The following is a 13,832-nucleotide window of genomic DNA, read 5'->3' as shown; positions in this document are numbered from 1 at the left end:
AGTAATGTGAAATAAGCTAGTTAAAAACTATGGCACATTTGAATCACATATTTATCGAACAGAATTACCCAATATATTGGTAAGTTTTTCATACTTAAATAGTGTTTTTTTATGGTGTTACACACTTTCGTTAAAGATAAAAGCAAACTCTTCCCAGGACACTAATTTTCTTTGGCTAAAGTTGGTTTCTCTTTTAAGCTGAAATATAATATTCTGCATTTTTACCGAAAACCTTCCATTGACTTTACCAAAGCTTAATCTTAAAGTCAACATCATTTACTTACTCTTTATTATCAGCTACAAATCACTAACGACATGAAAATAATAATCACAAAATTCATTAAGTGCATGGTAGCTACCTTCCATTTTCATGTAAATTACCTAAACAATGCATAATTCAAACATATTTAACAAAAACACATTTTGTGTTTGTGATGTCACAATTATGTCCTTTGTGCAAGTTTTGATTCAACTTTACTTAAATCGTTTTCACATTCTTCAATCAACTTCTCCCTTCTCTCTTCAGTTAGGTCTGTTGCCATTCTGTAAGCTTGGATTGCTTTTTGACAAAAATCCACGCTCTCATTCAGTCGATTTGTTTCCATGCAAACAAGACCAAGGTTGTTTAACAAACGTCCGAACACTCCATGCTTTGCGGAGTTTTCACCAAACTGTTTCCTCATCATTTCAAGTCCAAGTCGAATTGTTGATTCCTCGGACGAATAATCTCCGATTGAATGTTGACTCAATTCAATCCAGAACAAACACCACACTTGATTGTCACATTTAAATCCTTCTTCCACGTTTTGAATATTTTGTATTTTGAGTCTCATCGTTTCCATGAGTGGGATCACATGATCACTAATTATTCGTTTGTTTTCAAGTTTTTGATTCGAATCCGATGTTTTCATCAAATCTTTGCATGTCCATCTCAAACCCCAAACACATCTCCCCACACCTTCCACCGCTTCATCTCCATCACGTTTGACATAAAGTTCAGTCGCAACATCGTAAAATAAAATCGATTCCAAATATTTTCCCTCCCATCTCTTTTCATCTCCAGTTGTTTTCAAATCTTCCGCAGTTTTCCCTCGACCTTCAAGTTCAAGCAACCTTGAAAGTTGGTTTCTTGTTTCATTTGCTTCAAAATATTTATGTTTTTCCAACAAATTCACGTAAGTTTGGATCAAAAAAGTTGAATCGATGTTTCCATCTGAAATAAAAACAATTTATTTAATTTAAACGTAAATAAATCCAACCTCCCGCCATCACATACCCTGGCGGTCTATTCAAAGTGTTAGTGTTTCGGGGGAATTTTTTTGGTGGCGCTAAAGAGTGGTAAACGTGTATTTTTTTTAAAAGGGGGACATATTGGAAAAATAAATTTAAGATTTCGTACTTTTAATGTTTTACAATTTATTTGATTTGGTTTAGTAAAAAATCACAGAATATACACGTCAATGCCGTTATTTGTGATGTCATAAAACAAAAAATGTGCTGTAAAACCTATGTATGTTTTTGTCACGATATATGTGATATTTGAAAGTCCTAAATGTTCATTTTTCCCGAACTTTCCCGATACAGTGGTATTTAATTATAAAATGTTGTATCCACTGTATAATCAACAGCTTTCTTTGAAGCATTTTACATTGCTTGCATTTCTGTTGAATGGTATTCCTACATTTCTCTTACATAACAACTTATTCATGTTTCAATACTAGTAGTTTTCAAAAAAAGGGTGCTAGCAGTCTGTTCCTAGGGATTACCAACAACAGACACAGTCTTTTTCATATTGTTTTTATTACCTGTTTGCTGCTGTTCCTGCATAACTTTCCCTGCATTTATCTGTTCATCACTTGAAAACTGATTATGGGTTACATCATAAGGGGTGGTTGGATGCTGTTCAGTGCCTTGAAAGTGATTAAACAAAAGTAAATCTACGCTACACCCTTGGTGATGTTTTGTAACTTTAAAAAATATAACTTTGCATATGTGTTATGTAAATCAATAGGCTTGTAATAAACAATGAAATTACCTGTTTGTTGTATTGCTCCCTGGATAATATTCCCAGTATATACTTGTTGACTATTTAATAGTTCAGTGAACCTTGGGCTATAGGGAGTAGTTGCAGGCTCTTCAATACCTTGAATAGGTTTTACAAAAATATATTTTCATACTTTTGTCATGTTAGTGTTAAGCAAGTTGGTGACTTTTTGAAAAAACTACTTCCAAATGAACTTGAGAATGTACAACCTTATTTATTCAATTGTGACGGTGTTCAAAAGTTAATATAAGCCGCCTTCGAATTTAAGCCACATGTAAATGTCATAGGCAACCTTAGGTGCCTTATAACAATAATTGTCAACAAATCTGTCCATTGAAATTGTCGGGTACGCTGATAACTGTGTTTGATAAAAAGTACTGGTAAGGCAGAGCAAGTTAAACATGAATTTTATTGAAACTCAGAGCCACAGCCACCCTCGAATATAAGCTGCCCTCGATTGAACGCCGCAGAAACAGTAGGTTAAAAAACTTTACAAGCTGTGGCTTACAATCAAGTAAATACAGTACAAGACTTTACAGATTTTCAAAAAAAATGGAAAGATTTAGGCCTAGGTAGAGTCACATAAAGGTTCGTGTGCAAAAAAACAAAAGAACGTTAAATTTGGTCACATTTACTAATCAGTGTTTGTTTGCAAGAAAACTTACCGGAAAGTTGCATCAACACTATTGCAGCATCCGACTGCCTCGTAGAAATATCACTGCTTGTTTTGTATTCACCAAAGCTTGTAGGGTTATTGGCAATTTCAACATGGTTTGCACTGAATTCTGTATTTGGAAACATAATAAATGTTACACCATGTCAATACAAAAAAAGATGGTGAACAGGGACTAAAAACTTCTTTCTATGTCAATACTCTTCGCGTAGTTTTTGATATTATCAAATTTGCTAGGATGGACTGATGGCCTCATTGCATGACACGAAAAAAGAGACATGAGAAAAATGTGTTGCACAAATGAATTCACATAAAGATTTTTTTGTGTCACAAAGTTGCAATGATTTCACTGCATATTTTTATACCATTTTGGAGAAAATTTCTTCCTTGCATTTCTGCATGACTTTTTGCTTAAAGCTTATTAATTTTAAGTTAATACCTGTTTGTAACGTTTGCACAGTATTCCGATGTTGTTGTGTTGGGTTAGCGGTAATCAAAGAACCATTTCCGGGTGGGACACTGGTGACAGTATTATAAGAACTTCCACCATCACAGAAAGTAGAATCTACACAAAAAAGAAATTTATAACTCTTCAAATATGTATACAATGACATGTGGATAGAAGTAGTTTTTATAATTTAAGCTTTACCAAAAATTAACTTGTAGATTAAGTGCTCTGATGAGGCTTGCAAAAAATATACATATCTAGCATGTGGTTTAAATTGGCGATAAGGAACTTGAAAGTTAAGGCTTTGAATAGTGCAGATTTTTTTCTTTAGTGTTCAGGGCGTCGGTTTTTTATTGCATGTCAAACATCTTGAGAAAAATTGTTGTGCATGTTGAATAGTAAAAATGTTGTATCTGGTAACTAACGTATGAGAACGACCAGGCTTATTTCCATTATAGGATTCTTGTACTTAAATAGGTTTAGAATACATGTTGAAATAGCGACAAAACAAAAGAATAACCTGCATGTTGTAGGCTGATTTGTCTCTTTAAATAGGTCCAATTGAACGAAAAACGGTACTTGTTTCGTAACAATGCAACATGTTTGGCAACCATGCCACGTGTTTGGTAAATGGTTAGTTTTAAACATAACGCGCTTATTCGCTGAACGTTAAAGCAAGTGTTGACTAGTGTTTGCATGGATTTTGTCAAAAAATTTTTAGCGGTTGCATTGATTTAGCCATCTAAAGAGACAAAATTAATTTGAATGAGGATCCCCGCATAGCAAACGATGATGGCATTAGGTTTTCAACACTACATAACCATTCAGGTAAATGCTGTTGTTTAATAGTGACTCAAAATACAAATTTCTCCCCAAATAATTATTTGCAGTTTGCAATTAAATGACTTCTACTGGCACCAATTTTTTTGAATCACTTTGCCACCAGCATCTATATGCCAATCATTGAAAAAAGAAAACTAGTAAGATCGGTGTGAATGCTGCAAGATTGCCATGACCAATAATTAAGTTATTAAAGTAATTCAATTTATGGTCTTTAAAGACAATGACGTTGGTCTGTTCATGTTACTGAATATCGGTATCTCAACATTATTTCACGCCGCCCGTGTCGAACAGTGGCTTTGCATGTCGAAAACTTAGAGAGGCGAAAAAGGCAAAAATTAAGCCTTAATTGTTCATTTCTTCTTTTACCACCAAGCCAAATTTCCAAGATTTTTTAAAATACCTGTTGTTGATGGAAGAAATTGCATAAGTTGTGGTTGCTGTGTTAAGTTGTTTGCAGTAAAGGCATCGTTTCCAGTCAAGAGATTTAAATTTCCGCCCACTGAAGTAAAAACCGCATTAAAACTTCAATAAAAAACAATTCAAATTTAAAATCAAGATGGATCTTACACTTTAGAAAAATTACATGGCTGTATTTGCAGACAAACCTATAAGCTAATTTCCTTTTTTGGAATATTATCTGTGTGTGTGAACACAAAAAAAAACAAAAAAAAAACAAGCACAGATCGAAATGAGCCGGTTTGCATGTCTTGTTTATGCTGGCATGATTTTCAATGTTAACCAACTGTAAGCTTTAAAGTTGTCTAATTTGGCTTATGATACAAAATGTCCTTTCTGTACATATGGAAATGTAGCAATGTGAAATACCTGTTTGTGGTGGTAAAACATTAGCATTAACTGAAGATTGATTTGCTGGCATGAAGTTTTCTGTAGCATTGCTGACAGGATTGTGGTTACTTTCAGGTTCACCAGTGTTCAAAGCAGTGTCTACATTTCAGAAGCAAATATTTGGAGGCAAAAGTATACAACAAACAAATATTTAGAGGCAAACTAAACAATAATTATTATATTGATTATGATAAAAAATACACTTGCATAACCATTATTTTAATGAAACTCGTATTGTAATGCAAAAAAGTAATGCAACCACTCATGATAATTGAGTTTCAGAAAGTGACATTTTTTGATCGACAGGCCTCATCCACACTGAACTACTACCCACAGTTTCCAGCTAAATGGACAGACTTACACGATTTAACAGTGTGCCAACTTCACAATTGTATTTTCAGCTTTCAAAATACCTGTTTGTTGCTTCAGCGGTATATTTTTGCAACTTGATATCAGTATGATCATACACTGGTCACGAAAATATGTGTTTATGTCGTTTGTACCTTCATACTGTTGCTGATTGTGTCTGGTGGCTGCATGTTCTTCTTTTGCACCATCCGTGTTAACCTCAGCGGATGTTGTGTTTCCTTAAATAAAATAAACACATCAATATTTTAAAAATTTACAAAATCTGACATTCTACACTAGTGATGCATGGAATTGTCCGAATTCGGTTCTGGTCGAAACCAAATATTCAGTTTTTGCGGTAGTTTTCAAGTTGTATTGACGATTCTGTACCAGGCATGGGCACAACGATAATATTTCATTGAAGACCATCGCTCCCATTTTTTAAAGGTTATGTTGTTAGCGAGCGTACATGCTAAGACTTGTATCACAATAGCAATCCGCCGCTGTAACAGTTTTATTGTCATGTCACTGAACAATACAAAGGAGTTGTTGATTCTGCATTAGTTTTAGACCAGTTCGTAAATTTGTGTGATGCACAATTACACAGAAAAGATAAGATGTGCGCCCAAAATAATATCATCTTTCAAAGTATTGGAAATTATTAATACAGTTCACATGCTATTGTTGGTATCTCATAACGTTTTCATGAGCGTATAAGTCGGCCAAAACTGAATCTTCATCAAAATCGCAGATTTGGCCAAATAAATTCTGCAAACCGAAGCTCCACATCACTACTCTGCACCATAAACCTGTGATTCCCAACATTTTTGTGGTTGCATACCACTTGGAGGTAAAACAAATTTACAAAGTATCCTAGGGGATGAAGTAACAAACATTTTTAGATCACTTGCAATTTTTTTAATTTGAACTATATCCGCAAATTACGGAAAGGCACTTGCGTACGACCTGGAATGCTTTTGCGTACCACTAGTGGTACTACCGGTTGGGAAACACTAAACTAACTGAAGCTGTTAATAACATTGTACCAAAAAGTGTTTTATGTAGCTTTTAAGGCTTGGCAAGGAAAAAGGCTTCTTTCAAAAGTGATTGCCAATGTATTGTCTTACATAAATTTAACTTAAAACCTTAGGAAAGTAATTGCTTCACTGTAATGCAATGTTTACCACTATCAGTAGCAGTGGCGCAACTAGCGGTATTTAAAGGGGACAGGCAACGACCACCGATATCATTTGTTTCAAGTAAAACGACGCTTAAATAGGTCAAAACGTAAAAATAATAGTTCCATTGTGAGCCAGAAATTACATTTTTATGCAACAGTTCCATTATTAGAGGTATTGTTTTGTAACAATTACACTTTAGCACGCTTGAGCATATTTTCTCGCGTTTCGTTTTTTCGACGTGTCTATATAGGTTACTATAGTATACTCTGCTTGACCAACTTTCGCGTCAGTTTCTTCTGTAACTACAACAGTTAGCCTCAATAACAATGTCTTGTCCACCGAAGAAAATGAGAAAAATTACGTCATTTTTTGTGGTGACGTATGGAGTAAATCCTTAGTAACAATCGAAAGATTATCGCCGTTTAGTAAATGCGAATATGATTTGGCGCTGTACCAACATACGCAGACAACAAAGGGACCTGGCATGCCGACAAACCAGCCCCCCTAGTTGCGCCCCTGATCAGTAGCATACCAACAGCAGATACAGTTTATTCAAATTGTTTTCAGTAAAAAACCTTTTACACACATAGCGTTACCTGTTTGTTGTCGTCCCTGCACAACTTTTCCTGCATTTATCTGTTCATAACTTGAAAAATGATCATGGGTTTCATCATGAGAGGTGGTTGGATGCTGTTCAGTGTCTTGGAAGTGATATAACATGAATTTACATTTATTTTTATTATGTTTACCACAATCACTAGTTTGTGACGTCATAACAAGTGCCCTCCATTAACAATATCAAAATATATATGACGGAGGTCGTAAGTTTTATTTTTTCACCTGCTTGTTCTTTTCGTGATGTTCCATCTTCAGTATTTTTTTTAATTTTCTTGCTGTCACTGGAAGCGCTTGGAATGTCATTGCTTGATTTTCTTTTCAAAGCTGAATGAGAATGGATTGCTAAAGTCAACTATTATTTTATTGCAAACATCATATAACAGATAAACTCAATTTTGTCATTTTGAAAGGCCAAAAAATAAATATTAATAGAAATGCTTTTGAGAGAATTTTTATATGGATTGTTTGGTAGTGCCAAATTGTAGAGCTGGTTTGTCTCAATAAAAGGCAAATGTTCCAGGTGTTTTAAATAAATACTTTTCATCCATAGATAGACAATGAAAAAGAATTTACCATGATGGTAAACGAAGCGAATGTGTAAGGAGGGTTTGTGAGGGGGAAATTATTTAAGAGTAATTTTGCATTAGGCAATGTGGCTTCCAACTTCAACATAAGAGAATACCTTTATTTGTTGCAAAATGTAATAGTAATACCTTTATTTACAGCGATGAATATTTTTTAGTTACTAATTCACTTGGTAATATAATGACTCGTTTTTTCAGCACTGCAACAGCTGAGAGGTCATACAGTTTGCTACTAGTGCATTTTGACACACTGTTTTGGAACCTGTATTAGCAAATTTAACAGCATTTTTAAGTACCTAGTTGTTTCTCAATATATTCATTGTTATCATGCTGTGCTGGTATATTTTCTGCCAAAGGTTGGAGAACTTTCTCTGGAGATCTTCTGGTTTGTATGATTTCTGGAATATGGCAACAATATTTTACTTTAAAACTTAACTAATTTGATGGTATTCTTTCATAAGTCAAAATGTAAGGTATTTGATGTTAAGTGTTAAACTTTCATTCAGAAAACCAACCCAAAACATACAAAGGGTATACATCTTTGAAAATACCTGGCTGTTGCTCCACTATTTCTTCAGCATTCAAGTCATACTGTTGTGACCTCACATTGGATAATCCTTGACCTGCTTTAAAAAATTTTGGGATCAGCACTTTAAAGTGAAGATGGGTTTTTAACTAAAGTGATCAGTATTTTATGTTTGCATTATATAAAGACATAATCTCTGCATACATCAGCTTCCAACACTACCTGCTCGTCCAGAAACCACTTGGTCTTCAGTTGAATCAGTGGAAGAATGAGTTCGGGTGACATCCCCAAGTGCAGGAGAACGAACTAAATAATGTTTAAAGGATTTAGTTTTCTTTTAAGTGCAAAGTGCTTTACAAGTTCTTCATATATTCCCATATGATTAGGCAGTCACTATGCAGAGAATGGTTAAAAAAAGGCCAACATACTTTGGTGTGCACCATAGGTTGGCACACAAAGTCATCAAAGTTTAAACATAAATTGTAAACTGACCGTAGCATTCAAAAGGTTGCCGAGCCCTGAGCTATGGCATCTGTATTTACCACAGTGCTATATTTATTATGTCTACAGTGAGTTCTATTTATACATGGTTGCTACAAACAACATCATACACTACATATCATTTCTAAGAAGTATTAGTTGAATATACTCTCATTCACACATTTTTGTGCATTGAAGAAAAATTTGTTAAAGGTTTAGTAATTGCTGGTGCTATGAATGATCTTTTCTGGCATCATTATAGGTTGGAGGATTGTGTACTTGGCGGAAGGATCGTATATCACAAACAGAGACAAGCAAGCAAATTTGAGTCAATTTTTCTACAGTCACAGTTAATGATCGGAAATTTTTGCTAGTTTGTATAAATTTGAGAACAAACCTTGGAATCTTCGGGCATTTGTGCAAAATGATGGAAGGGAAACCAGCTTCGCATTGTTGACAAGAAAGGGATCTTTCATGTTCATCTGCCTAGCAACATCTTCCAATTGTTGCTCGATAACTTCTTGACTTTGCTGGTCAAGAAGTTGCTGCAATCTCTCACAGATTTCGATCATGTTTGGTCGAACAGATGGATCTTGATCCCAACATAGCTTCATCAGTTGCTCGAGGTTTTCAACGATTGCTCTGTCACTGTAACTGAGAAGAGACTTTTTTTGGTTTATTATGGAACAATCTGGTCTTCTTCCTTCCTTGATGGAATCCTGTAAAGCTTTCAGGTTGTCGGTCGGATATGGCAATGCCCTCACCACGAGAGTAAAGACCATCACACCGAAAGCATAAACATCAAGTTCTTTGGTGGGTTTCATGGTGGGATCTTTTAGTTTTTCAGGTGCTGTGTACATCGGTGTGTATTGAGGTCTTTCCTTCTTGCTTCTTGCTGAAGGATCCTTTGTTGTCAATCCAGTTAAAGTTGCGAGTTCTGCATTTCCAAAGTCGCACAATTTGAGGCGCAGAATTTTGGTAAGCAACCAATTTTCCGGCTTGACATCTCCGTGAACCATTCTCTTCAGAGGTAAACCATGGCAAGCTTTGAGACCTTCTGCAGCATCCAGTAAAAACCGGACACGCAAAGGGAATCCCAAAATGATCGAGGTATTCAGCAGCAGTTCCAATAGGTTTCCCCCTTCACAGAACTCCATGACAATCCCAATGGCAAAGGGCCATTTAGTCCAACCATAAACATTCACTATGTTGATATGATCTAGTTTTTGCAGGTTTTCCAGCTCTTCACCAATTCTGCAACATTAAAGTTATTTAAATAAAAACAGTTACAGTAGTGTATCATGAATGCTGGATTTACGTTTTTTTAAAGAGTTCTTCACTGTGTCGGCCACCAGCTTTGATTACTTTGACGGCAACAAATTGCTTCCAACCAACATGGTAACCAATTATTACATCACTGAATCCACCACTTCCAGCAACAAAATTCCATTGGTCACATAAAATATCCTCGGCTTTGATGAAATGAAACTACAAAACATATATAAACAGATGGATACTATTACCAATATTGCTGATCAAAAACATGAGGATATGTGGGGTAGGCTAACCTGGTAACGTTTCGAAAAGGGCGCATAGTAAATTTTTTTGGAAAATACTAGTATGATTAGAATGTAAAACTCCACATACCTCTTCCACAGAAGACATACTACCACTATATAATCAGGACAGAAAGGACACCTGCAAACGAATTCCACAAGAACTGTTTCTCTTTGTTTCCCCTTTTCAAAATGGCGCTGGTGGTTTCGAACAGGAACCAAACAAAGGAAAAAAGGAGGAACCCAACAAAATCAACAAACAGAGTTGCTTGGGGGTGATTCCACCCGCGCCATCGCTCAAGGGTAACCAAATGTCCTTCGCATCCGCGAAAAAAATTGCGAATAACATAGATATTCAGCTGAATTATACTTTACGTTTGTTCTTGCTAAAATTTGCAGAAGAAACATGAGGCGGGTTCACTACTGTCATCCTGGCAGAATCCAAAATTATTGTTTCGCGAAATCCGTTCCGCATCAATGAGCAGCATTGCACAAAAAGGTTTAACTTATACAAAGGAGTTTATTGTGGGGATATATCATACCAGTAAGCATTATTTTGCAAAATATTTCACTTGTTAACCAATTCGTACCAATACCTCTGTAGAAGTCCCAAGTTTACATGCAAAATGACCTGAAATACGAATCTTTTTACGCTATAATGCATTGCCGGTGACGTCACTTTCAATCAAGTGCCAAACCACTTTCCGCTTCATAGGATTTTTTTTAAATCTCAGTATCTGTCAAGGATAGAGTGCAGAATAGCGTGAAAGTAATAAAAATTGGTAGAGATCCCACGTATTCCATCAGAATGACCTGAAACACGGGTGTTTTTGCGCTTTTTTGCATTCCCGGTGACGTCACTTTCAATCAAGTGCCAAACCACTTTCCGCTTCATAGGATTTTTTTAAAATCTCAGTATCTGTCAAGGATAGAGTGCAGAATAGCGTGAAAGTAATAAAAATCGGTAGAGATCCCACGTATTCCATCAGAATGACCTGAAACATGTTTTTTTGCGCTTTCTTGCATTGCCAACCGTAGATTCCCAGGACAGGCATGTTGTGACGTCACAAACGGTTGTAACAATGACAGTTCGAAACTTGTATGTAACGTGCTTTTTCTGCGGATCGGCGGCGCTACACGCTACACAGCAGTTTTTTGGCCTTTAGCCCAAACGCGTCCCATCCAATCTTCTAGGTAGTCGAGCCCGCGAAACACAACAGACACTTGTATTCGATACAGGAACGACCGACACAACAACGCGCCAGGAATGGAACGGTTTCTAGTTAAAGAAACACAATTGTACATTCAATACATAGACAAATTCACACTGTGGCAAATTCAATCGCACTTACCGAACTGTTTTGCGACCGATCTTATTCCGTAAATTATCAGTAGTGACAACATCCAGTAAACTTTTCAATTGTTGCAAAGCAGTCAACAAACTATTTCGCGTTTTGCAACTAACATCCTTATTCAAATAGAATCAGTATTATTACATGTACCACAATAACTGGCAACACAACTAGCAATGAAAAACATAACCATGCGGTCTGCACGCGCACGTCTACTGCGCAGCCTTTGTTACATAATAACGAGAGTTGTGCCAAACATAGAAAACATAACGAAAACAGTAACAAAAAGAAAGAAATTTTGGTTTGGGAATCTACAATGTAGTTGGGTTTATTCATTAAACTGCATTCTTTTGTTTCTCTTATGCGGTCTGTTGGCCTACCTGTCGATTTTTCGATTATTTTTGGCCGCGAGTCGATAATTCTACACACTTGCATACGCAAGGAGTTAACTTCGTGACGTTTCAATAGTTGGTTACCCGAGTACGACGTAGGAGTGGCGCTTTCGTCTACCTTTAAAATACAAATGGTAAATAGAAAACTACGAACAGCGAGCATTAAACATTGATAATTCAGAGAATATTTTGTCATTGTTGGCAATGTTACAGAAGAATTTGAATAGGGCGAAAGTCGTGTTTTCCAAAAATCTTCAACCACTGAGACGCGGAACATACAAAAATTACTTTGGAATGCGAAACCCAGGCAAGTGCAGATGCAGCAAAACTTTATTATTAAATGTCATTTTGTGTTAAATTGTGCAATTTGATTAGTTCGCGTACGTGCGCATAGGTTATTTTCGGTTAATCGCTTCGTTTCTATCCGACATATCGGCTAATCTCTAACATATGTGCAAATCGGTTTTGGTTTTAATTTCACATCGACATTTTTATTAATCCTGTCGAATTCATTATTTTATGTAATCTCAATAACCGTATATATATCGATGGCCGTAAGCCACAGAAGGAATATAGAGAACTAAGCGAAAAGGCCCAAGTTACGCGCACTGTAAGAAAAACCGTGGGGAGAAGGCTGCATTGAGTGCTTACGCGTAGTTATCTAAGGTATGTGTTGTCGTTTGTTTTTGCGCTAATTAAAAGTTCGTGATGGTAGCCCGTGCAGGTGTTTTTTTAAAAGTCATAGAAGATATACACGGCGTGTTTTCTCTCTGCAAACCCGGGTTCCTGCACAGAAAATTACTCATCCGTAACATGTAAACAGTGACGCCATGAGCCATTATGGTTTAGTGACGTTTGCAGTTGTAAAACAAGAACGTGCAACTGTTTTACAAAGAAAGACAAACTTGTCACACCAGAATTGTCACTGCAAATCAAGTTTTACTGTGCTGCGTTTTGGCCATTTATTGTTGTGCAAATTATACCTTTGTAAAATAAATTGACTTCAATTAAGGAATTGTAGCAAGGACCAGCAGTAGAAATAGAAACATGGAAATTTCTCCTTACTCTCACCCAAGCCAATCTCACTAACTCTGCACTGCTGTCATCTCAAATGTATGCTCGATTTATCGTACTGATTCAATGCACAATATAATCACCAAAAAAGTCTCAAGATGTGTATTAAGTTTTTTGAAAGGTTTCAGGACCTTCTGGTGCAAACTGCAAATATGGTGCTGGATGTCAAAATCCCAAAATGAGAAAATTGGCTTGTTAGAACGTAAACACTGGAACTTTCTACAATAGAGATGCCCATGTCCTCAAACCTTTGTCAGGTATTTGTTCAACCAACACAACCAAGATTTGTATTAATTAGTCAGAAGCAACAGGCCTCTGATTGATATCATTAGATTTGTTACCAAAATCTTTAACAGTTTCCCATTCCAAAAGGTTGGGTTGATATGCAGTACCCATGATGGAAATGCAGTCTTTTAATCAACATGCATTCGTAGCGGAATCGTCTAAAGTATCCCGTTGTAATTTGGAACTATTGGTTGCATAGCATGCAGAAAATTTTTTTACCTTGAACATGTGGAATGGTGGGTAAGGTTATTCTGCCCTGGTAGGGTTGGGCACACTTTTCTATTGACAGTCCAAAAATCATCAAATATTTGACATATTTTAACCATTTTAAAGTGGACAATTAGAGGTAAACCATAACCTATTTACAACAATGCTTTAAAATGTGGCCTAGGTAAGTGACGTGTACAAAAATTACATCAAACTGCAGTATAAACCTTGTTTGTAAAGTGTCTCATTTGTACAAACTCCTAGCAGGCCAGATACAAAGACATAATGTGCCAAATTTGGTCCTTTGCAGGAGGTTAGCCATTGTATTACTTTGCACAGTTTTTGGCACTGTTTAAAGTTTTTTTTTGTAATACC

The 13,832-nt window shown here is 36.1% G+C and overlaps 1 protein-coding gene across 1 annotated transcript; it reads right to left on the bottom strand.

The window, feature by feature from the left end:
* Positions 1-278: 278 nt before the first annotated feature.
* Positions 279-10,557, bottom strand: LOC145889895 (uncharacterized). Its single transcript, XM_082980944.1, has 16 exons — positions 10,239-10,557; positions 9,910-10,079; positions 8,989-9,845; positions 8,334-8,417; positions 8,137-8,211; positions 7,882-7,983; positions 7,224-7,325; positions 6,980-7,084; positions 5,358-5,441; positions 4,834-4,953; positions 4,409-4,507; positions 3,157-3,282; positions 2,710-2,829; positions 2,036-2,143; positions 1,806-1,910; positions 279-1,213 (listed from the first exon to the last, which is right to left on the bottom strand). Exons 1-16 carry the CDS (start codon positions 10,254-10,256, stop codon positions 444-446), a joined length of 3,045 nt encoding a protein of 1,014 aa, XP_082837070.1. The 5' UTR covers positions 10,257-10,557; the 3' UTR covers positions 279-443.
* Between the last annotated feature and the right edge of the window lie 3,275 nt (positions 10,558-13,832).

The sequence above is a fragment of the Ascidia mentula genome, chromosome 2 (assembly GCF_947561715.1).
Source record: "Ascidia mentula chromosome 2, kaAscMent1.1, whole genome shotgun sequence".
Taxonomy (NCBI): domain Eukaryota; kingdom Metazoa; phylum Chordata; class Ascidiacea; order Phlebobranchia; family Ascidiidae; genus Ascidia; species Ascidia mentula.
Note: the sequence above shows the minus strand (reverse complement) of the source record. Positions and strands in the feature narration are given on the sequence as shown.